Source organism: Dipteris shenzhenensis, chromosome 23, assembly GCF_047967505.1.
Source record: "Dipteris shenzhenensis isolate YYH24624 ecotype China chromosome 23, Dip_SZ_1.0, whole genome shotgun sequence".
Taxonomy (NCBI): domain Eukaryota; kingdom Viridiplantae; phylum Streptophyta; class Polypodiopsida; order Gleicheniales; family Dipteridaceae; genus Dipteris; species Dipteris shenzhenensis.
In genome coordinates, this window is record NC_141618.1 from 6,386,042 (window position 1) to 6,412,134 (window position 26,093).

General features: G+C 46.3%; 1 protein-coding gene across 1 annotated transcript in view; it reads left to right on the top strand.

Annotated features, from left to right (window-relative positions):
* The window catches only part of LOC147886916 (uncharacterized), a 379,240-nt gene that overhangs the window by 350,902 nt on the left and 2,245 nt on the right, over window positions 1–26,093 (top strand). Inside the window, exon 13 of the mRNA XM_087394075.1 lies at window positions 6,455–6,663. Within this exon, the coding sequence (XP_087250201.1) occupies window positions 6,455–6,663 (209 nt within the window). The remainder of the gene's footprint in view (window positions 1–6,454; window positions 6,664–26,093) is intronic.

Below are 26,093 nucleotides of genomic sequence, written 5' to 3' on the forward strand. Positions count from 1 at the left end.
ACTGCAAAACGCCGTCAGAGTCAATAAGCTGCCTAACACTTTCTCTACTATGTCCGGGACCAAGTGTAGAGAAAAAATGTTTATTGACTCTCCCTCCCATCTGTATCCAAAAGGACTCCCGTGCATGGAAGGCATACTCTGCTCTCTGATCAAGCAATGTCTCCAAGTGAGCCCTTGCCAAAACAAGGCACTCCTGTACCCAAGCATCAAATGGTCATTTCTGCTCCTCCCTCTACAAGGCTGCCAATTGCCGGCAGATACCAATCTCTCGCCTGAGTACCTCACCTCGTCGAGCACTAGCAACGGAGTGATAAAAGTCGCTGATACTGGCAAGTGCCGTGGCCACATGTGAAGGACCGGCCACCCCCCCCTGCATGTGAGAAACCCAAATCTCTAAGATTGCCTATGTGTGGGTGTCATCCGTGTATAAGGCATCGGGAATCCTGATACTGTGAGACCGTCCTCTCAGATGGGGCTCTCAGAGGACAAAACTACTGGAAAATGGTCGGAAGTGGAAACACCTGGTGCAATGCAAACTGTCCCCCCTCTATCAAGAGCCCAGTCATCCACATAGAATCTGTCAATCCGGGCATGGATAGGCATTTGCACCCTATGGTTCGATCCTGAAAACAAAAGTGACTAAGACTAAACATGAAATGCATCATTTGACCAAACATCTCTGCCATTGAACTTGAACAAGAAGGCATCCCAAGCTGCTCTCTCGAGGGAATGAATACCACCTTCTCTGCCTCCTTGCTTATCAGAAGGTGCCTCAACCATGTTGAAGTCACCTCCAATAATCCACGAATCCGCAATGTCAGCCCACGAGAGCAACTCTTTCCAAAATAGAACGCGGTCCCCTCTGTTGTTCGGAGCATAGAGGTTGAGGAAACCAACCTTACGTCCGTCAATCAAAAGTAAAACCCACTGGGCCCTGGAGGGGGTTATGGTAACGTGTCCAATGATCAGAGGGAGAATAGAATCTGAAACTAATATGCATGTACCTTCTCCGGTTCCCAAGACAGGAAGCCAAAAAGTCTAGCCTCAAAGCAGGTTACCTGACTTGGAGCAATCTCTGACATCCAGTTTGTGTTCCTACAGAAAAAGCATGTCTAGGAAACCACCTGAAACACCTGGATGGAACTTAATCCCTTATCAGCTGTCCGCGACGGCGATGAGGGATGCTACCCAATCCCTGTATATTCCAACTGGCTATCCTCATCGGCGGGAGGAAGCGGGTTGGAATACCTTACCCGACTTGGTGGCGGAAAAAGAACCCTCCACCAGAGCAGACCTCCTACCATACACACGAGGTCCAAGGGGAGGAAAGTCCAGAGGTGAGAGAGAGAAAGATCTCTTAAGAGGGATGCCGATAACTGGCTCTCTGAAAGTGGATGGTACAAAATCATCATCTGGGAGGTCAGAGAAGTCCTCCAGAGCGGAAAAGGAGTTCCGCTGAGCCAGTCCTGGGGAGGGGGTGCGAAGGATTCCTACCGAAGCAGGGATAGAATGTAAGATCCCCTTCCCTCTATCCACAGAAGGAGGCACCTGTACCAAATCCTGATTAAGAAGTGCTACAGATGAGGTGCTAACAACCTGGGCTGCTGAGGAAGGTAGAGCCTAATCCTAGGGTGGAGTCGAACAAGGCTCCTGAACACTAGTCTCCTCCCGAGGCTCCAAGGGGGTAGCCTCTGAAGCGGTGGATGTGTGATCTGAAGTAGAGGGCCTACGGAACCCACCGTGGGCCAGAGGTGGTACGGGGTGCAGGAGGGACTCGGGTAGCCGTAGGAGGAGGGGGAGCCCGTGTTTGAGGTAGTGCCTATGGAGCGGTAGGTCTCGCTCCTGCTCTCTGTTGTAAGCTAGTACGAGCTGGTTGCTTTCTGGCCTCTTTTTCTTCTTTGGGCAATCTCTGGCGAAGTGCCCCGAGGATCTGCAAATCCTGCACTGGTCCGGCCGACCTGCAACCTCAAATCTCTGGCAGAAGAAGGACCCATCGGGTCACTATAGCATGATGTGGTCATCTGAAATATTAGGGTCCTCCTCATCCTCCCTACACAAGAAGGGGGTCTCAATATTATTGATCCAGATTTATAGTGCAGAGCTTTACTTTGCAAGATGGTGGTGCGGGGACTTACGCCAAGGCAGGAACCATGGAAGGACTTTCTTATCAGCAGCATACAGAGGTGCACACCTTCTTCAGGAGGAGACTGGATGAGCAGTGTTAGATGGATCTTCACCACAGCACACCTTAGGTCACCTTCGTCCCCTCTCATGGTTGCCATTCTGAAAGCTTGGGCCAGTTTCAGAAGCACTCTTCGGAGGATTCCTCCTTCCTCTCGGGAAGAGATTGATAGGCAACCCATCATGTGGAATGACAGTATTTTAGATGATCATGGCAGACCACTGGGTGCCTCACTCTACATGCAGTGGTCCGTGGGAGAGGGGACCTCCATCTTCTATGGGGTCTTGGAAAGCTTTCCGCAGGCTTCCAAAGGAGACCAAATCAAGGTTGACAGGACATCTCAGAGGGAGTGCAGGGAGGATCTTGCAAATTGAGGCAACCCTTCCAGAGGTTTGGGTAGACACAGATGATATGCCACTCACTTCCTCCACTTGGGCAGGTACTTTTTCGAGAGGGGAGGTTCCGCTTCAGGTTTTGGCCTTTCGAGATGCACAGGAGGATGCTTTGGTTTTTAGTGTCCAGGATGGTGGCAAATTGCTCAGGTCCACAGAGGACATCTTGCTTGAGTCTGCTTTTCAGCCTATCAGGGTTGTAGGTCTTTTGATGCAGGGATCAGATTCAGAGTAGTTCCTAGACCCAGACCCCCGGCTACTCTCCACCGGGTCTTGGAGGCTCTGGCTCTATGGGGGAGTTCCCATCAGGTATTTGCAGTGGGACCCCGGAGAGTGGGAGTGGATTGACACAAGGCATCGAGAGAAGAGCATCCCCTTCTTTCGTTACACAGTCAGTAATGCCAGGAGATATCAGCTCAGTAGTAGAGGTTGGAGACCCTCCAGAGTTCCTCATTGGGAGACTTTTGGTATTACTGCGGATCAGCAGAGGTGCTTCTGGAGGAGACTCTGGAAATCCCACAGGAATAGAAAGATCACTATCTTCTTTTGGCTTTCTATCCATGGAGGGATTGCAGTGAACCTTTGGAGGTCCAGGTTCGGAGCCGACCCTACATGCTCTCGATGCCTTTCTGCTTCGGAGTCTATTCAGCATTGCTTATGGGATTGCAGACAGGCGAGGATGATTTGGATGGGGGTAGCCAGGATTTTCAGTCACTTTGCCCATTCCCCATTTTTTATGACATGGGGCTCGGTGGCTTGGCTTTCTCTTACAGGACCTCAGGTTTTCTATGAGGGAGTTGACTCCTCTCGGGCCATTTTGGTTCGACGTCATCGGATTGAGTCCTGTTCGTTGGATGTGGTACCACACCTTCCTTTTACAGCTGTATATGCCTCTGTGGATACTTCTTGGGAGATTCTAGCGAGCATAGCATCCTGGCATATCTGGAGAGCCAGATGCACAGAGGCTTTGGAGGGCACTCAGGTTCATCCCTCGCACACATTGGCTAGTATCTGGACAAGCATCGTACATACTTTGATGGCCGTATGGACGGGTATGCAGGGGGACTCCCATGCAGCCTCAGCTAGGAGGGCTTCTTTCTTCAGGGAATGGAAGGATTCTCCTTTCTTCTCTGAAACTACTACAGGGTTGAGGTGGCACTTTCAGCCTCAGCCTTGGTTGTTTTCCACCTCACTCTGAGGGGGTTTTCTATTTATCCTCATGATTTCATGATGTATTCGGCTTTGAGCTTGCTCTCGCAGGTTTTTTCTCTTACTTAATAGAAGTCTTTTTCTTGGAAAAAAATATTAGGGTCCTGGACAATGACCCTAACCCTAGGTACCCCATCCATTATGACCGCCTCAGCAGCCGAAGAGGGCTTGCCAGGAAGAGGGGGGATCTCTGCTACCACACCAATAATTGAAAGAAGCCGATGATAAACTGAGGGGAGACCAGGGAACCTGATGAAAACAGAAACTCCCTGCTTATCCTCTTCAACTGGATCAAAGGCCAGTTGAAAGGGAAACAAAAAAATCATCTTGTAGCCTAGAAATAGAAACCCGGCCTGTAGCAGGTCTCTCGTGATGTCCAGGGAATCTAGGCACACCTGAAAGAAACCTCGTCCCAACAAACGAACATCCTTAAGGTGGGGGGAGAGCTCCTGGGGAAGTGCCACAAGCATCCAATCTCTAGCTTGTAACATGGAGGGGTGGGAGCCATGAATGCGTGCGAAGAGAGTCGTGGAACACTCATGCTCCAAATCCTTTTGCAACTGCTGTAGCTTGTCTTTTGAGAAAGTGAGGGTTCTCGCGGCCAGTGTGGGCGGTAATGGATTGACTGAGTGGGAACCCATTTGTCAATCGAGGTGGAAAAGGCCGATTCAAACGCAAGGACGAACTCCATCTGCTTTCCTGAAGCCCAGGAGACCCCTAACGGAGAATAGGGTACTCCAGATGAGGGGAGAGGGTGAAAGGAAGGAGGGAGAGAGAGGATGAGCAAAGGAGGAATCAGCAAGGGGATAGGGGAGGCAGCAAGGAGGAGGGAGAGGAGAGGAGGAGGGGGGGGGCGGGGGGGGGGGGGGGGGGGGGGAAGCAGCAGGTAGGAGGGAGGGGAGGGAGGAGGCAGCGCGCGGGAGAGGAGGCAGCGCGCAAGGGGAGGCTGCAGCAGCACGGGGGGGGCTGCAGCACCGAGGGAGGGGAGCCGGGGGGGGGGGAGCCGGGGGGTAGGGGGGAGGGGAGGGAGGACGCGGGGGGAGGGGAGCCGGGGGGGGGAGGGAGGGGAGGGAGGAGAAGCAAGGAGGGGAGGGAGGACGCGGGGGAGCAGCAGGTAGGAGGGAGGGGAGGGGAGAGGCTGCGCGCGGGGGGGAGGAGGCAGCGCGCAGGGGGGGGCTGCAGCAGCGAGGGAGGGGAGTCGGGGGAGGAGGCGGGGGGAGCAGCAGGTAGGAGGGAGGGGAGGGAAGAGGCTGCGCGCAGGGGGGGAGGAGGCAGCGCGCAGGGGGGGCTGCAGCAGCGAGGGAGGGAAGTCGGGGGAGGAGGCGGGGGGACCAGAAGGTAGAGGGGAGGGGAGGGGAGGGAGGAGAAGCAAGGAGGGGAAGGAGGGGGCAGCAAGGAGGGGAGCAGGAAGGAGGGCAGCAGGAGCAGCAGCAGGTTCTGCATCCAGTTCCAATATATTGCTTCGACCCTGACCATATTTCATGATACCTTAGGTCTATTTTGATCCTCAACTAATATCTATACAACACACGCCTTCTACACTCACAATTGTATTTTGAAAAGAGAATAAATGTATTAAGTGGCCGCCTTTTCAATAGTGGATTTTATGTAGGTAAATTGGATGCTTGATGATAAAGATTAGGTGATTCATAGGAGGTCCTTTGAGGACCCCACAACATTGCCTTGGCAAACAGCGTTTTATATTGCACACAACATTGATGTTATAGAGTCATTAGAGGGCTTGATTGTACATTGCAAGGTGTGACTGGAATCTATAGGTATACCCAAATATACTTATAGGTCAACTAGGAGCAACTATTGACTGAAATGATTGCACCATATTCTAGACAGAGATCTTTATTACCCATTAATATCAATCCTTGGGAAATCATTAGTGACCTTACTTTGTGGCATATTTGAAAACCCACGATTCACTTGAAAAAAAGAATCTTATGGCCCAAAATTTAGCAATAGGATTGAGAGCAAAACTGTACATATTTGCATGGCATTGGGAGACACGTGTGCAAGACTTAACACAAGATTTGAGATAGCTTATTGTTTTTCATTTTAGCACTATAGTTCCTTTTGCAAATAGTGGTTTCCCTCTTGTCCTTTGGTATTGTAATTGTCACGCCGAACAATACCCCTAATGCTTTTGCAGAGTGAGTCATGGTTTCCTCATCGTTTTAGTGCCAGAAAATTGTGAGCAAACAGCATGCAGTGAAAATCAATAGAAAAGATCAGTTTTGAATCTTAACTGTACTTAGTCAATTCTACTCATGTCAGTGTTGATTATTCAGAAACAATCCTTGAAACCACAAAAGGAAGAACCCATGCAACAGACAATCACTGAAATTGAACCAGTATTATTGAATGCACAAGAAGGAAGTATGGAACATTGCATGGATATGAAAGCTTCTCTTGACTCGATATCACATTTGATTCGGGCAAGTATCAAATTTTGTTTCGTATGCATGTACATGTGCTTGCATTTTGAAGATTCTTGTTGCATCAGTTCTTTTATTGTGTTTGTGTGTGTATATATGCATGCAAAGATGGGATCAGAGAGAGAGAGAGAGAGAGAGAGAGAGAGAGAGAGAGAGAGAGAATGTTGTTGTGAATTCTTGGAATTCATTCCATTAGATTTATGTAGTTTTGTCTTTTTTAACAGCAATCCATAGATTCAACCAACAAGTCTGCAGTGGGAGATGCATGCATTTTTTGTGGAATTCACGATCCACACTTTGTGGATGAAGAAATGCTCGATCTACACTTCTATGAGAGATGTCCCATGCTTCTAAGTTGCACTCATTGCAAGCAAATCATTGAAATATCAAGTCTAAAAGACCATCTCTTGTATCAATGCCCATCAGGAAAGAGGTGATCTCTCTCTCTCTCTCTCTCTCTCTCCCCCCCCCCCCCCGCCCCCTCCACGCTTTTCGGCTTGTTCATAGATGAATTAGAAAGCATACAATGGAGAGGGTGTAAAGCTTTTTGGATATGCCCTATACCCATTTATGCAGATGATGTAATACTCTTTGCAAAGCACAAAAAGGACTTGGAAGCATCAGGCAAAATTTTCCAACATTCAGGGATGAGATTCAATATTGTGAGACAAGGGTCCTGGTAATCCAAACACTGAACCAACTAACGTCCTTTACATTTGGAAGGGAAACCCTTGAACCAATCATAACCTATAAATATTTGGGTCTTGATATTGAGAATGATTACAAGTGGAATGCATGTGTGGAGAAAAGAGCTATGGGGGGTCTAAAAGTCGTATATAGTTTCCAAAACAAATGCAAAAAGCACATCTATGGAGCTGGTAAATGAGGAAGTTCCCATGCACAACGCTTATTCGAATAGATGTCCTCTAGACGTACAAGCCTCTATGGATGCCCAGCTTGTGCACCTAGAGTCTGTAAAGTATATTGGAAAAGAATAGAAACAATCACAAAAGATTTTCATAGGAGAGCTGGGGATCAAAGTGCAAACCCCCTATCCCGTCATTTTAAAAGAGACAAGGATGATACTGCTTGAAGGGAAAGGTTTGTGCCAATAGTAACATACCTTCACAAGGTAACGAAAATGGACACAAGAAGATTCCCATACAAAGCCATGGAGGAAACAAAATTCAGGCTGGCATTGAGAGAGTCAAGTGGATGAAGAGATGGGGCTACATGCTGTAGATATCCCGAGGAAGATGGGGAAATCAGAGAGCTAGCCATGCATAAAATGCTACAAAAATTATGGCAAGACCCGGGAACAAAAATGGAATTTTACAAGTTAGAGATAAGCCCGCGACGGAGAAGGACGAAATGCAGGAATGTCTCGGGGAGGATATCTCAATGTTGAAAAGGCACATAAGCTGCAGAATAAGAACCAGATCCCATGATCTAGAGGTAAAGGGGTGAATGGGCCATTCCAAGAATCCCTATTGGAGGCAAGAATCTGTAAAGTCTGCCTAACAGGAGAGATAGAAAACACTCCTCCACTGCAGAGCATACATGCATATCAGACAAAAGCACTAGGAAAGGTACAACAGCAATGACCTCAACCTAACATTCCTTATGAATGAACCAGCCAAGCAACTAGGTACATACCTTAAGGAGACTCTGGGACACCGAAGTAATATTTTGGGCATGGCCAATAGATTGGCCAAGCACATACTAACCACATAGGATTTATCGGAAAATGCATCAGTTAGATGTAAAAGAGCCACTTTCGTTATGATAGAATCTTCTAGTCCCAAGAGATCCTATAGGGTCTCAATTGAGCGGACTTTAATAGAATCATATCATATCATCTCTCTCTCTCTCTCTCTCTCTCTCTCTCTCTATGTATCTATGTATCTATCTCTCTATCTATCTATCAGCTCACCAAGAGGAAGGAGAAGATGCTTGAATGGAAAGAAGTCGTGAAAAAATCGATCAACAGCCCCCGAGAAGGAGTTAATCTTTGAAGATTTGGAGGAAGAAAAGAGAAGGACTAACAAGGCATTGAAAGTTTTGGTCAGAGGCCTAACAGTGGACCTAGCAAAATCTTTGAATGGACATAAGTGGTGAAAAAAGGGATCAATAGCCCCCAAGAAGGAGTTAATATTTAAATCTTTGGAGGAAGATAAGAGAAGGACTAACAAGGCATTATGTGTTTTGGTCAGAGGCCTAACAGTGGGAGACACCCCAATGGCAGATGCCTGAAGTCTTGTTCACTAAGATTTCACATGGGAGGCAGCTTGGAGAGCGGCAAGGTGGAGACACCAACGAGACCACTAGTGATGAAACTACTAATGGACAGGTCTACCCTCATGAGTATGAGGGCAACTTGAAAGGGACTAGGATATACTTAGAGACGGCCTCACTCTCTTATAGCAAGAGCATTGGAGGGAGGGAATGGTACGCATGATGCTAGCAAGAGAAGCGAGGAAATGGGCTACCTACAAGGATGGTAAAGTGATTATCCGAGAGAGAGAAAATAGGGTAGAAAAGGAAGAAGGGGAGCACATGATGGTGTCGGGAGACACCAACGAGACCACTAGTAATGAAACTCCGGTCGGACTACAATGGATAGGTCTACCCTCATGAGTATGAGGGCAACTTTGAAAGGGACTAGGCTATACTTAGAGACAACCTCACTCTCTTATAGCAAGGGCACTGGAGGGAGGGAATAGTACGCATGATGCCAGCAAGAGCAATAGGGAAATGGGCTGCCTACAAGGATGGTAAAGTGATTATCTAAGAGAGAGTAGATAGGGGAGAAAAGGAAGAAGGTGAGATGGACAACACATGATGGTGTCGGACCCATGGGATGAATGCACAAAATAGATTGAACATGGCAATGTGGAATTGCAATGGTTACCCTTTGGCCCTGCCGACACATGGTGTTTCTTAGAGACATATACCGACATAGACATGATTTTCTATACTGAGACACACAAGATCCCAGAGAGAGGGCTGCCCACAATGATAGATTACACTTAGGAGTCAGCCCATAGGAGGAAGATGAGGAGGGAGAGTGGGATACGGGGCTTCGGGGGCATAGCAGTCCTTTTCAGATCACACTTGAGACCCCCAGATACATCATCCTATTCACATGAGGTCACTACAGAGGGACACAACCCATATGAGACAATATATGATGACATCACGGAGTTTTCCAAGCAGGGAGACATCCTCCCCTAACCTTTGTATCATGGATCTCTATTGCTATGCCAGCCAACAAGGAGAGCCCCTCCCACATCCACCCATGTCCAAATCCATTTTGGCAGTGCTCTTGATCCAGTCTATGTGAGTCACTTGGCCCGTGAGCTTCCAGCTTTACTTGGGGACGATGTAGACCTGGCCTGCATCTCGGACACCCTTGTCTCAGTGGTACAGGACACTGCCTCAATCTGCTGCAAGATGCCTCAAAACTCTTGGTTCGATGATGACGAGTGTAGGGAGATGAGATCTCACCTCACACATGAGTGAGCTTTGGGCCATCTGACGACATCTAAAGTGCAGCAGATCTCACGGCGTCTAACACGTCATAAGAGGCGGTCCATGGTTAGGGGATTCTATCTGAGGGTAAGCCACCTATTCCCATCACAGATCCAAGGGTTGACACACATAGCTCACTCTATGACGTCCCAATGCAAAAACCATCTGATCTCTATGTCGTCCAGACCCACTATTTGTCATTTGTTCACTCTATGACGTCCTAATGCAAGCACCACCTTATATGTCCTATATGCCCAGAGCCACTACTTGTCATCTATTCACTGCACAAAATGTACAGACTGTACGTGGTTGGCTCCATAACTGGAGAGCTCAGGATCATGAGGAGCTACAAACTGAGCAATTCGCGCATGGGTAGGAGGTATTGGCTCTGATTTTAGCGTAGATGTTCAACCACGCTATTTGCCATGGCTTCCCATCTGCTTGGAGTACTATCACCATTATGCCTATACACAAACCAAGAGACATTGGAAACTACTAAACTTTCAAGGATTGAGTTAGAGAGAGCTATAGGCATACTCAGACAAGCAAGAAGTTACAATCGGACTACAACTAGTCAAATAGTCAAAATAAAAAACTATTGATGAAAAAAAGTCAAAATTGGATTGTGGATTAGTCAAGACTGATTGATAACTAGACATTTATCTAGTGCATAATTAAGTCAAACATGTGATTAAATCCTAGAATATATCCGAGGAGATATGAAAAGTCACCGGTAAGAAGGTGTACCTTTTGGATTGTCACTTGTTTTGTGATGGAGATCTGGGTAATACAATACAAAATGTTTTTTTTTTTTTTGCAAAAAGAGACTTCTATTAAGTATTAAAGAAAAACCGTTAGAGCAAGCTCCATACGGGATACATCATGCAATGCACGAAAAGCTCAAGAGCCAAAAAGAAAGGATTGGGGCTGATAGTGCCATCTCAATCCGGTAGAAACCTCCGAGAAAAAGGGAGAACCTCTCCAAACTCGAAGAAATATAGTCCTTCTAGAAGAGGCTGCCCGTGAAGGGCCCTGCATGCTAGCCCATATGGCTATCAAAGTGTGAACCGTGTCAGACCAAATACCCGTGAACACCTGTAATGGGTGTATTTGGGTGCCATCCAAGGCCTCAGTACATATGGCTCTCCAAATGTGCCAAGAGGAAATGCTAGCCAAAATCTCCCAAGAGGTGTCCACTGAAACATGAGAAGCTCTGAAGGGAGTAAGTGGTACATCTTGTAGAGAGCAGGGCTCTATCACCTGCCGGCGGACCGAGAGTGCCCAAGAAGAAGGCTCACCCTCATACAAAATGTTTTGACAGACTATTTGTTCTGAATTCTCTCTCTATGAGATAACTGGTTGTTCTTATTCAATGCTTATTCCCGAGTCATTCAGAATGCTTTGTTGTATTGAGTGATTCTGCAAATGAATGAATGTCAATTTCATTCTACCATGATAATGGAGAAGAACTTTGTGTTTCCAATCAGTTGGTGTGAGAAATCGTTGTGTATTTTTTGTTCCTAAAATCAATCTAAGCATATCCAACCATTTGCAATATTGCACAATTTTCAAGCCATTTCAACCCCTTAAAGTAGTGGATCTGCAGGCTATGCATGCTGGGGGAGGCCGAGACAGAGGAGCATTTCTTCTATGTTTGTCTAGCCTAATATGAGGTTTGGGAATGATACCACTGCCTCTTTCAGGAGGGGCATGGCTTTGGTCCACTCTCATGGTTGATCCACTTCCGTGACTAGGTCTACATTGGGCTCTATCTAATTGAGATGCAACGACAAAGAGAGACACTATTGTGATAGATTAGATAGTGGCAGGAGGTGACCATGACACAGCAGGTTGAGGTAGATCGAGCACGGCGACATGTCATGGACTTCCATGCATTTGAGTAGCATAATGGGATGGAGGAGGAGGAGCTAGCTAACATGAGGGGAGTGTGGATTAGCGAGGAGACTATGCGACACTGCCGAGCGAGGGATGCAGAGACCATACGTGACAAAGAGAGTGACCAGAGCAAGCACGATCAAGGTCCCATCTCTCCTCAGAGGAGACCGGAGATTGCTAGAGACGAGGTGTCACTCTTGACAAAGCCCACTGGATACAAAGGGAGAGGAGACCATGTCCTCAGCCATAGCGAGAGACAACTCAACAGACGCAGATCTAGAACATATTTGCAGCCCACCGAAGATCCACCACGGTGCTGGGTTTCAGCTTTTGAGGTTCAGTTTTCAGTTTTGTTTGAGATCTTGAGCTCTTGAGCTTAGCATAGCACTTAGCAAGGGCCCTAGTGTACCATTTGCTTCAGCCCACAGAGGCTTGTATGAGTTCCTTCTCTTGGTGTACTTTGTCCCATAGGCATGTGAGGCCTCAAGAGGACGTTAATCTCTCTCTCTCTCTCTCTCTCAGCCAGGTTATCAGGGCAGATTTGTTGCAGCTACACACGTTTCGCACTTGGGTTCATCCCACGGAGCTTCCTACGAAGATGGCCACATATCGTGACCATTTTCTCAGGATTTCAGAGGATGGCTTCATCATATCCCTAGGATATATCGGCGTTCATATGTCGCACTCACTCAGGATTGCCTTTGGCCAGCTCAGGGTATCTTCCCACAGATTAGACGTTGAGGCCGGCAGGATGCGTCGTACAGCTACCGGACATAGACCCAGGCGAGAGACTAGGATATGCCCTTGTTGCACTATGGGGGAGGTGGAGACTGAGGAGCACTTTGTTTGCAGATGCCCTTTATATTATGAGATCCGTGGCAGATTTCACTGTTTATTTGGGCACGGATTTGGACCTCTCTCTCGGATTATGGAGTATGAGGATCAGTATTGCTTAGCATTGTTCATCAGGGAGATCACCAGATACAGAGAGAGATTCCTCAGAGAGCACCGTCGCATCCCTGCCAGAGACCTGGTTATTCATGAGGAGCAGGATGAGGCGCAGGACCATGAGCACAGAGATAGCCCATCTTGCCAGAGAGCACCGATGGTTCCACCTCGAGGATGTACATATGACATGATCCGGCAGCACCGCAGGATGATCTTACATAGAGGCCGTACCCGTCGCTTTATTTCTAGACGACAGAGGATGATGGCAGATTTTCGGAGGAGATTGCTCCATGGAGACTTGGCACCGCCAGCAGCCCATTTGACACTTGCCCAGATCTTCACACTCATGGCAGGAGGCATGGTCGATGGCCATGACTTCCATCATTTCTTTGGATCACAGACCCCTTAGGGAAGACGATGTTCCTCATATTTCATATTTTACATTTTGTATCTAGGCATTTTTGGTACTCTATTTCATTTCATTTTGTATCTAGGATTTTTGTAGCCATTTTTGGCATCTTAGCGGTATTACGATGAGGCCACCTAGTTGGCGCATCGTTGATGATGTATTTTCCTTTCGGATGATTTTGTGTCCCATAGGCCATGTATGGCCTTCCGTGGACCTTTAATAAAATTTCTTTCTTTCTTTCTTTCTTTCTCTCTCTCTCTTCGTAACCCTCTTTCTCCTTCCCTCATTATAACCCCTTGCCTCATTCATCGTCCATGGTCGTATCCGCTCAGCCCGTCCATCGTCGTAGCCCTCAGCCCTGTAGTTGTAGCCCTCAGCTCTGCCCATCGTATCCTTCTTCGCCTAGCTCTACGTCTAGCTAGCCACCTAGAAGCGCCTGCTAACCAATAGGAAGTGCCACTTGGTCAAGCACCTCGTCGCACAGGTCGGGTCAAGTCGTTAGGGAGGTTGCCCAGCATAAGGTTGGGGGGGGGCAACAGCCTCTCTGTTCTTCATCTAACCATGAGCTAGGCTGAAACCCCTAGCCCAGTTGGGGGGTTAGCTCAGCAATAGGCATGACCAGTAAGGAGTGGCCCAGCCTCTCTTCGAAGTCTCCTTCCACCCAAACAGCTTCACAGGCTTTGATATGCCACAATTGCAGCTATGACACCCTCTCTGTATGCACACACATACCTACGGGGAGGTCTGAACCAGCCCATCATTGGGCACCATGAATAGAATAGTGGCCAGAATTCAAGATCTTGAAGTGGATGTAGTGGCCAAAATTCAAGTTCTTGAAGGACCTGGCAAGCAAGGAGGTTGTAAAGTCTTGCAAGGCTTTCCCTACAATCCCTCAGTTAGTTCTACAGTTGAAGATCTAGTTCAAACTGAAGTACAAACTATTAAAAAGGAAGTAACTGTAGAGTTTGATGCAAAGGTAAATACATATGACATCCAGGAAGAGATCAATGAACATGTAGGTGGTACAGAGAGAAGTCGTCTTTTCTTGGTACTCTAGCACATGTCAAAGCTGCCATGCCTAGTATTGATTGGACGGTGGACAAGAACAAGGACCTTGATGATGAAGAGGAAGCTAGAGCAACCCGTAACCTACACTCTAAAGGCCATGCTATTATTATGCTTAACTCATGAGATCTACGTGTCAAGCACCTCCGATAGTCCTACAAGCTAAAAGGGACCAAGATATGGATATTTGAGGAACTCACGCAAGCTTAGGCAACGGAATTAGCCAAGGTTAAGGTTGCTAGGAAGGATGGAAAATGGGTAGTATATCGTGAAGGCATAGCAATCATTAAAGAGTTTAAATCCAAACCAAAATACTCTCACTGTTAAACTAATGTATGGCTGATTATTTTTTCAGACTATTATGTAGGAACTCTAAAGGAGTTACTTTTTTGGACTCTTGGGAGCTGCCATGTGCCCTCCCTAAGCAGATATACTAGATGGTTTTCTAAGCGGGATACTAACTTTTATTAAGTATGACAAAAATACATGAAGTCAGGATAAATCCTCAAACACATCAAGCAAACATGAAGTGAGGCTGACATAGCCAATCCAAAGAGTGAAGCGCCATGAAGGCCCCATGGCTGTAAGTGAAGAATAAACCATGGTCCCTGTCTCTCACGAAGGCCGCTCTCCTGGCCACTATTGCACTTGAAGAACCTTGGACTTTGCTCCAATTGGCATGAGGATGTGTATGATATCTTGCCAAATCAGGGGGAGTTGCTAGGAAGCAAACTAGCAATGACCTCCCAACATGAGTCTATTGGGAGGGGGGGGGACCTGATGTCTATGCAAGGAGGCCAGTGCTGCATCTAGATTGGTAAGCTGAGGGGATCTCCCTAGGTATGAGAAAAACCTTTTTTTTTTAAAGCAAAAAAATGTTTTTATATTATGTCTCAAAAGATGGAATAATCACATGAAGTTCCGATTACAACTGTTTTCACCAATACATCTGAAAAACAAAAATAGACAAAGAAAAAGAAAACGAAGATTATATATCAGCTACAGACTGAGGGTCTGTTGATTTTGCTTTGAATTCTTTGATCAATGCCTTGCCATCTTGGTAGACAGCCCATTTACCTTATTTTCTAGGCACCTTCACCTTTGCAAGCTCTGAGGTTTTGCTCTTTAGCTGAGTTTTTGTGAGTTCCTCTGTAATCCACACTGAAGTCCTTTCAAGTTGTTAGACTATCTAAGAACCCTGTTCTTTCCTCTCTTGTTCTGAAAGTGAGAAGTCCGTGAGCTCCTTCCTATCCAATGTCAAAATCTGCATCTCCAGTCTGTCAAAAAGCTTATGCTGCTGCTCCTCCCCAGCTCTCCCCCTGCTGCCTCTCCCAAGCTCTCCCCTCGGCCTCTAGCCAGCCCGCTTATCCTCTCCCTCCTTTGTCAGCCCTTCCCCCTCTCCCCTCAGCCCCTCCCCTCCATTCTCAGCCTTTGCAGTGCCTCTCCTCCCTCGTGGGCTGCCTCCTCCCCGCAGGCTTCTCCCTCCCCTGTGGCATCCTCTACCCCCCTGTGGCACTTATGCCCCCCTATGGGCCTCCTCCAACCCCCCTACGGCACTTCTGCCCCCCCGCAGGCCTCCTCTAACCCCCCCACGGGCTGTCTCCCCCGCTCCACCTCATTACTCCTACCCCTAGCCTCTCCATCCTCAACCCCTAGCTCTCCCTCCCTCTCCGCCTACCCCTTCTACGCCTCTTGCCCTCCTCCTTCAGCCTTCGTCATCCCCCTCGCTCCCCTCATCCCTCACCCTCCCCTCCCCTATCTCTCTTTGTCCCCCTCAGCCCCTCCATTCTCTTCCCTCCTCTTTCTAGCCTTCCTCCTCATCCTAGCCTTATCCTAGCCCCAATTATTTGGTCGAACGGAGCTGAATAGTGTTCGAGTCGGCCTTCCCACCTCGATTGACGATGGCTCCAGCCGTCAGCCCCAATCCTCGCCCGTTTGCCAGAGATTACCCAAGGAAGAGAAAAAAGAAAAGGCCTAAAAGATCCATGGGTATAGCACCATATAGCACCACCTCGGTTGGACCTACTTCACGATCTACTGCACATCCTGCCACTCTTCGCACTACTGGACCTTCCCACCTCTCGTCTAGGACCGTCAGCTACAGCCTCTTGTCCTGGACCTTCTTCTACAGCGCGACCAGGATCGTCATCACGTCCTGTTCCAGTCATCCCACGTTGGGTGCCAGTCAAAGTTGTTGATCCAATTCCACCTCAGGAGGCTACTGGTGGCACCATGGACTCTTCCTTACAACCATGCGGGAGATATTCCTGTTCTAGTTCCTTGTTCCGATGAGGTTGCTCCAGTCCCCTCATACATTCATGTGGAGGCCCTTCCATTTATGGAGCAACTCGTTGCCGAAATCCATGCCTTACTCCATGCTAATGCTACTTATATGACCTCGCTCCATCAACAGCCCCCTTTCTCTTTTGCTCCTCTTTCTTCACCTCTTGATAGAGGCAAGGGGATTACTGCTTCCACTTCACCACCATCCACAGGGATCCTCCGCACACCTGTGCCAGAAGCATCACTCATGAATTCTTTTGCAGTTCTGGCAGACATGGCACAGTTTGACTTAGAGGAGGAGTTTGTACCCTCTACCTTTGGGGAGTAGGTTGTTCAGATATCCATGGATAGAGCTTCCCCTTCTGCAAGTGTGGAAGTGCTTTCCCCCGTTGACTTCCCTCCTCTTGATAGGAGGGATTTTTTACCAGGAGAACGATGTCTTCGCTACCAGGTCGGGTAAGGTTTTTCATCTAGTCTCTTCCTCTCGCCAATGAGGATTGTCAATTGGAATGTTGAGGGCCTCGGAGGTGTACCTCACCGCCACCATAGGCAGCTAATTCATAACCAACTTCATCCAGGTGGTATTGGGGGCCCCATTGATATTCTTATGATTCAAGAACACAAACTAGATGTCAGGGATTGTGCCAAGTCGGGTAAGCTTCTCTTGGGCCATACTTCTTGGTCACCCACCTTGGGCACTAGGGGAGATACTTGCATTTCTATTTCTTCTTTGATGCTCCCCTTGGTGATTGGACATGGGATTATAGTTCCCTCTAGAGCTCACTGGATCATTCTTTTGATTGGTGGACATAAGGTTGGTTTCTTAAACCTTTATGTCCCCAATTTAAGAGGGAACCGTGTCCTTCTATGGAAGGAGTTGCTTTCTTGGTCATGCATTGCAGAGTCTTGGATCATTGGGGACGATTTCAACATGGTTGAAATGCCCACAGGCAAAAGAGGAGGTAGGAAAGGTGGTATCCATTCCCTAGAGAGAGCAGCCTGGGATGCCTTCCTTTTTCGGTACAGTGGCAGAGATGCTTGGCATGATGATGCTTTCCACACTCAGCCACAGTCACTCTTGTTTTCTTGGTCGAACAGGAGATTGCCTATGCTTATCCATGCATAGATTGACAGATTTTATGTGGATGATTGGGCTCTGGACAGAGGGGGGACAGTATGCATTACACCTGGGGTGTCCACTTCAGAACATTTTCCAGTTGCTTTGTTGGTTTCAGATCCTCAGGTGAGGAGACGCTCTGCCAGTATCAAGATTCTAGATGCCTTCTATGCAGAGGAGGGCCTCACAGAGGCAATGTTGTGGACTTGGGTATCTCACATGCACGATGGTAATCTTTCCCCGTCAGATGTAGCTGCAGCTCTCTCAGATATTAGTGACTTTTATCATTCAGCTGCTCATATTAGGAGATGTGAGATCCTTAGGCGAGAGATAGGTATCCGCCAACAGTTGTCTGCCCTTCAGAGGGAAGAGTAGAAGAGGCCTACAGATGCTTTGGTTCAAGAGCGCCTTGCTGTAGCAATGGCTCAGCAGAAGGCACTGTTAGATCAAAGAGCAAAGTATGCCTTTCATGTAGAGAGTCATTTTCAACTCAGACGGGAGGTAGGGTTAACAAGCAATTCTTCTCTACTCTTGGCCTCAGACATAGTAGGGAGACGTTTCACAGCTTGTTGATTGAGACGGAATTTTACAGACACATCTAGATGCCGTCTTGCAGGTAGCCACAAATTTCTATGCCTCTCTTTTTATAGCAAATCTTGACAGATAGGCCAACTATTTTCTTTGAGTTGAGCTGCCTTTCAGCTCGCTCCTTTACTTCTTTTGAACCTGTGTGCTGAAGAGCTCTTCGTTTCTCCTTTAAACTTCTTGTGTATCTCTCCCTTGATCTTCTTATTACAATCTGAGTAGAATCTGAGTAGAGACTAGATCCTCATCTAAGATTACATTGGGATTTTTGAGTTTGAGCTCATAGTTTCCACTTCCTCTTCTAGCTTTTGAAACATGTCTTTTCAACTCACTATTCTCCTTCTTTAGAAAGAAAACCTGCTGTTGGAGATAAAGGATGACTTTATTCTACCTAGTATTAGGCAGATATGATGCTACTGTTGTAGCATACAAAGGTTGCTTTTCAAAATTTGTGTTGCTCTTTGGAAAAATGATAGATTGCCAGGAGTCCCTACTTGTGGCGCTGATATCGCGCAAATCAAACAAAATCTGACTTCAGTTCAGAGGAGAAAAGCGTAGCTTATCTTCTAAGGAATAAAATTGCTTTTTACTTAGAAGTGATCTGAGCAAACCTCAAAAAGTTATGCTTGTTTCTTTGCTTGTGAAAAAACTAGTCTGGAGCAGCAGCCTGGCAAAACTTCGTCTGAAGGTGAGCAATGGCTGGAGGAAGTTCTTCCTGGATAGGATCAGCTTGATGGCAACTCCAGGATATAATAAACCCCTAGCCTAGGTGATGGAGTTCATCCCAGCTAGGAGTGCGAGCACGAAAGGAGAAGAGGAGGAGGAGGAGGAGGTTGGACGCTCAAAAGCAATAATTTCCAGGCTTCTGCTTATGAAGGAAGGTGGTTAGTGGCAAAGACAAGAAACCTAAATCTGATGAAAAGAAAATTGTAGCATGGGAAACTCTCAATGACAAAGGTCTTTCAATCATTGGTTTGGGTTTGTCTGATGACGTTGTTTATCACTTGGATTTTGATGACACTGCACAAGAATTGTGGGACAAGCTAGAGCGCTTATTTGGCAACAAAATTATCAATTCCAAAGTGTTTCTCAAACAGCAATTCTTTAAGCTTCATATGAAGCATGAAGATTCTCTTAATGCTCATTTGAATCATATGGAATCCCTCATCACCCGACTTGTTGCTTTGAAGGCCCCTATTGGGGAAGATGATTAGGTGGCTCTCCTCCTTTCCAACATTGAGGATATTCCTCAGTTGCATGATATCATACCAGCACTTCGAGTAGCACGGAATATGTCCTTGATGAAATGGTTGCAATGCTTCTCGATCATGAACGAAGGCACAAAGATGTCCATAAGGAGCAATCATTATATTCCAAGGGTAAAAATCCGTTCAAACCTTTCAAATGTACGTATTGTAAGAAGCTTGGCCATACAGGGGACCGTTGTTTTCAGAAGCTTGCCAAACAACAATCCTAGGAGCATGCTAACTTGGCTGCAGCTGCCACTAGTGAAGAAGAAGAAGATGACACTCTGACACCAACTTTTTCTCTCACTACTCATCTCCAAAATCTATCCTTCCCTCAGGAGGTAGATGAGGATGATGAATATATCTTCTAAAAAATATCCATGAGCTTGATGTATATGGGTACTCTGCCTTGGGTCAGCCTTGGATAGTCGTCCTAAAATGATGTTTTACTATCTATGGTGTGTGGCTCCATGTCACCTTTATTGGAGCCAGGAGGGGGATGTATTATGGGAGCCATGTATTGGCTTTGATAGGGTCTCTTTATCAGGCTTGGCCGAGTTCCAAGATAATGCTCATTTGAATCATATGGAATCCCTCATCACCCGACTTGTTGCTTTGAAGGCCCCTATTGGGGAAGATGATCAGGCGGCTCTCCTCCTTTCCAACATTGAGGATATTCCTCAGTTGCATGATATCATACCAGCGCTTCGAGTAGCACGCAATATGTCCTTGATGAAATGGTTGTAATGCTTCTCGATCATGAACGAAGGCACAAAGATGTCCATAAGGAGCAAGCATTATATTCCAAGGGTAAAAATCCGTTCAAACCTTTCAAATGTATGTATTGTAAGAAGCTTGGCCATACAGGGGACCGTTGTTTTCAGAAGCTTGCCAAACAACAATCCCAGGAGCATGCTAACTTGGCTGCAGCTGCCACTGGTGAAGAAGAAGAAGATGACACTCCGACACCAACTTTTTCTCTCACTACTCATCTCCGAAATCTATCCTTCCCTCAGGAGGTAGATGAGGATGATGAATATATCTTCTAAAAAATGTCCATGAGCTTGATGTATATGGGTACTCTGCCTTGGTTCAGCCTTGGATAGTCATCCTAAAATGATGTTTTGCTATCTATGGTGTGTGGCTCCATGTCACCTTTTTTGGAGCCAGGAGGGGGATGTATTATGGGAGCCATGTATTGGCTTTGATAGGGTCTCTTTATCAGGCCTGGTCAAGTTCCAAGATGGTGGTGTATTCCTAGACCTATGAGCTGGTCATGTAGCCATGCTAAGACAAGCCTCTGAGTCATGTTGAGTCTTAGGCCATGAGAGTGCTTGGATCAACCATTGAACATGCTCAGACTTTAGCCTCTGAGCTACTTGGGGTGCACAGATTAGTAGTCCGTCATTGTCATGTTCTGTTCTTGGTTCCATTCCAGTAGTCCCTCACCTTTCCTTCACGGGGGGATGTTAGAACATGAAGTCGAGTGCGTTTTAGTGTGTTCTACTAGGAGTTCTAGTAGAGTCTTATGTGTGAGTGCCACGTGTCATATTGGGAGATATCCCATATACACTTTGATATTCTAGTGTGAGTCTATCCTCCATCCTCTTTGCCCTAATTTTAGCTCTATCCTTTCTAGCTTTTCTGAGTTACTTTTGAGTCTAGTCAACTGCAGTATACCAGGATTCACTGGCAGAAGGAGACTCAATGAAAGCCTTGAGCCAAATAAGTTTAACACCTTCTTGAACACTCCTTAAGTCGAAAAATTTGGGATCAGCCTTAAACCATGATGTGGTTTTTTGGCCCACAGGCCAAAGTCACACTTGAGCAGGATTGGCTTGTGGTCTGAAAGAAAGAAAGAGGAAAAGACCTGAGTCTGGCAAGAGCTGGTTTGGCTAACTAGATCTTGTGAGACATATATCTTGTCCACTCTGGCCTCTCTTCTGTTGTCCCCCACTTGACTGTTTGACCATGTGAAGGTGCTCTTCATCCCCATGTCCACTAGAACTAGCTCTTCTTTCAAGTCCTCCCAGAAAGTCAGTTCTCTGCCTCTGATGACTGTTCCTTTACCCATCCATCTGTCCTTGGAGCTTTCCACCATGTTTAAGTCACCAACCACAAAACATTTATTTCCTGCCAGCAGGAGTGATTCCCAACTAACCATTCTTTCCTGTGAACTGTTAGAAGCATAAAGTGACACCACTGGGAATGTCTGCCCATGTATCATGCATTTAACCATAATCCATCTGTTTTGTGTATCCACTTCCACATCCAAAATACCTTGAGCATAGTTAGATAGTATACCAATTGCTATCCCACCCTTGCCCTCCTCATGGTCAGTGAAGTACCATTTCTTGTCAATAATAGTCAGTCTTTTCTCCAAAAAAGGTCCAGAGACTTTAACTTCTTGTAGAGTAAGGAAAGTAGGAGAAAGAGCATTAGTTCTCATTCAATAAGCTAACTCTCCTTATCTGCTAGGGTCAGTGAGACCTCTGACATTGAGTGACAGGATGGCTATTGGTTTACTTGACATTCTTCTTAGTTCCCTTTCTAGCCTTGGGATTGGGGCTGTTTATCTGAGGGGAGGCATTTTTTCCTTGAGAGAGTTTTCTCTTGCTTTGTACCTGAGTAAAAGCCTTACCTTGGTCAGCATTATCCTTTTCAGGCCCCATATCTTGATCACCTCCTAGGTCTTCCTCACTGATTTTGAAGAGGCCATCTCATCCTCTTTGTTTATATCCTCCTCAAAATCTTTTGACCAGCTTGCTTCAATCTGAGAGTCAATGTCCAAGTTTTGATTTTTTCTTATCCATTCCTCAGTTTCACTGTCCGCCAGGGTGTCAAAAGCATTGTTCAGAGCTATGGTGTCATCAATCATCCCTTTGCCTTTATCCTGGGGGAGCAAGGGTTTGCCAGAGTTCTTTTGGAGAAGGGTTTTTTCAGTAGAAACTGACTTGGGGATCCCTTTTTCAGCTTGTTTACTGCTGGAGGGTGTAGGATCCTTGGGCTTAGCTTTGGTTCTCCTATGTGGGCAGTTCTTAACTGCATGACTAGAGAGTCCACACAGGAAACAAGAATTTGGAAGATTTTTGTAGAGAAGGGATTGTTCCCTGTACACACTTCCATTCTTGCTGACCATAACCAAGGTGTTGGGAAGGTCCTCAACAATATCCATCTTAATACACACTTGCAGGTTAGCTCTAGGATTGATGAAGTTTTCCTTCTCGACTCCAACTACCTCACCCAAACAGCTGCACAAGGAAGCTAGTTGGTTGCAGAGAGAGAGGGGCAGATCTGGGAGCTCTACCCACACAGGAGTAATAGTGGATCTAGGGAGATCAGGGTTAAAATTGTGCTTCCACTTCTCTAAGTAGAGAGGTTGGTGTCTGACAGTCCAGAGGGTGCAATTGAGAGCCTTGGAGGCCATGCTTGGAGACTCAAATAGGAAGACAAAGAACCCTTTCCTTAGAAATCTAACATTGGTAACACTAATGCCTTGTCTAACCCAATTTGCTCTCACCCAATTCTCAATGAAGGCTAGTGGAGGTCTAGGCCCTGCGAGGAAACCAATTAATGCATGGGTACTAAGCCATTCAATGGAATGAGAAAGCAAGTCTTCATTGATGAAGGCAACAATCTGCTTAACTCTTGTAGATTCTTGGTCCTCACCACAAGTAGCCTCTTCTTCTTCAACTGGTTTGGTGCTGTCTTCTGGGGTCTGTGAGTCATTCTTTTCCTTCTCGTGGTGAAGGGTCTCCTTGTTTCCTTCTTCTCCCCCTTGGGGTCCGTCGCTCCCACGGGCTTCGGTGGATTTTGGCTCTTGGAGCAGTTCCAAAGGTTCCTCTTTCACCTCCTTTGCTACGATCGAAGAGCTTTGAATTACTCTGGGGGGCTCTGGTTTCTTGTGGGTTGGGGGCTGAAGTAGAGGCAGCAAGTCCTTCTTTGGCCTTCTTTGTCCTTCTTGAGCTGGCAAAGCGAGTAGTAAGCTCCTTTCTCGCTAGGAGGGAGAAGAATCCTCCTCTAGCTTTCTGAGCAGCAGCCGAGTAAGATATCGTGGCGCCTCCCCTCCTAGCTCTGAAATTTGGCGACGCGCATCCATTCTTTTCCTGTAGTGTTGGCTTTTCACTCAAGGTGGGAGAAATTTTGTCTTGTCTGAGGGTCCCTGAGCCTCTTTTAAGGCTTGACTGGCGGAGGTTGGCAGCGAGTGTTCTTTCTATAGGGAGTTATGGAAATGTGTCTTCAAAGGTCACATCAGAAGACCAATTTGACTGGGATCGATGATCTTGTCGATTCAGGCTGTCAGTTCTGTCTGCTGACACCAAATCTTCATCATAGTCATTGTCCTTTGTGAGCACTCAGTGGTGGGCGGGGGAATCTAGTGTGTAATCTTCCGTCTTCCTCTCCATCTCCTTCGTCAGTTTCCATCATGTTTTTTTTTCACAACGTCTCTATTCAGGATGCTCTTGTTTGACTGTCCACAACTTTGTTGGGGTTTCCCAGAGGGCACTGTGAGTAGACTTGGCTTCTCAACATAATGTGGATCAAAGCTATTCCAACATACAATGTAGGTAGCTCAAGTCAACTCTATTAAGTTTGCAAATGATACATTGCTTTTGCAGAGGGATCATCTAAATAGTCAACTGGCTTCTTTTTAGAGATAGGAGGTGTCCTACCTAGAGAGAGGCCTAGGCTTTCAATGAATTCCTAGGAACCAAACAACACAATACTTGGGATGATAGGTTGGGATTGACATTGCAGCCGAGCAACATGCCCTAAAGAGTGTTCGTCGTTAGATTTTGTGTTATGACAGTATATCAAGGTGGCCATGGAGTCTTTAGATATTTTTTGCAAAGCCTCTGGGTTCAAAATTAATCACTCTAAAACTGGATATGCAACTCTCAAAGGTGATGAACAGCAAGTGTTGGAAGGAATGGGATGCCAGAGGGTCAAGCATGGCTCAGTATTTAGGCTGTTGGATATCACCATGGGGTTTGATATTTCCCTCAAGCAAAGGTCGGACTGGTTCATGAACAGATTCCAAAACAAGATGGAGAAATGGAGAGGATTTCACGCTAGTCTGGCAGGAGGAAGAACTGTTCTTAACCATTGCATTTATCCTATTGTTATCTTCTACCTCACAGCTTGGTCCCCCTCCAAAGCTGGAATTAACAGATTCATAAAAATTTGCAGATCTTTTCTGTGGAGGCAAGATACCCAAGGTCAGGTGGGACTTTTGTATCAAACCCAAGCAGGAGGATGGATTAGGAGTTATTGACATAGAACAGGCTGCTCTAAAACTTTCCTCAACCTGGATTTTAAAGGTAATCCTAAACCCTATTGAAGACTGGGCTCAACTTCTCCTTAGAAATGTCAGCTCCCTAAGACCCCTTAGAGTCCTTAAGTGAAAAACTATCCCATGCTATCAGCTATTTGTAACCCAGAACCCTGCAAACCTAAAGGCAGCCAGCTTTGGGTCTCTCTTTGGACAGCTTTTGAAGGGATTAAAAGCCAAATTGTCTTTTCAGGTAAAGGTGCCTTTATGACCTTGTACTCAATTTGGATTTCTGTTATTTTCAAAGAAGCTGTTCTTTCTGATGAAGAGATAGCCAAGGCAGATCTTCTATTTAAAAAGGGTTTGCAAAGTTGGGGGCAGCTGTGGAACAGATATGAAATAAGGTGGAAAACTTGGGTAGAGATTAGGAGAGAGTTTAGTCTAAACAACAAAAGCCAGTCACTTGTTATGAGTAGATTACAACTTTGGAGTGGCAGCCAACAGTGGAAGGAGGGATCTTTCCTGGTTTTGGAAAGTTCCTCTTTCTTCCCCATACCCACACCAAGCAGGGACATGGGTGATCTCTGTTGGGTTCTTAATGACAGGTGGAAACTTCATGACTCCAAAGAGAAATGGAAATGCAGGTTCTGTGCCATCTGATCTCCTTCAATTCCAGACAAACTATTTGCCCTAATGTGGCTCATATTGCATAGAGCTATGTGGACCAATACCAGAGGACTCAGGATTGGGAAGGGTAATGGTAAATGTATGAATTGTCCCTCTACTAATGAAGATATCTTCCATCTCTTTATGGCTTGTCCAGTGGCCAGAAAGGTATGGAAAATAGTCCAACTGGAGACAAGGGAGCCAGTAAATTGGAAGGCCATCTTGCTTGGAGACTCTTCAAGGACAAAACAGGACACCTGGTCACCCCTGAGAGCACATGCACTTTGGTTTATATGGGTAACCAGGAATAATCTTCAGTTTAATCAAGTTATTTTGCAAGCTGACTTACTATTTGTTAACTGGCTGAACAGGACCAGAAGAAAATCATAGAACTAACCACACTTTCCAAGCAGAGGTTGCCATCTTCAATGCTGACTTACAAGAACACACTCAAAGCTGCTTTGGGATTGATAATTTCACACCCTTTGAAGTCCCTGCTGAGATCACTGATTTTCTTAATCAGGTACCCTCCACAAAGGTCAAAAAGGAACCTGACTCACCTTGTGAAGCCCAGGCAAATGACACTGATAACTCTGGAGATTCAAAGAGTTTCAATTACTCTGATTACTTCAATGATGACAATACAGATGACACTGAGGACTCCTATGTCCCTCTCTTTTGATTTTGCTCCTACTGTTTATGTTTTACTCAGAAATGTTTTGATGAAACTCTCCCCATGGGGGCTCGTTGTTCTTTACCAAAGAACATGTAAATACTTATGATGATGATGATGATATTCTATTATAACAAAAACTTTTTCTGCCAAAAAGAAAAAGAACCCTAA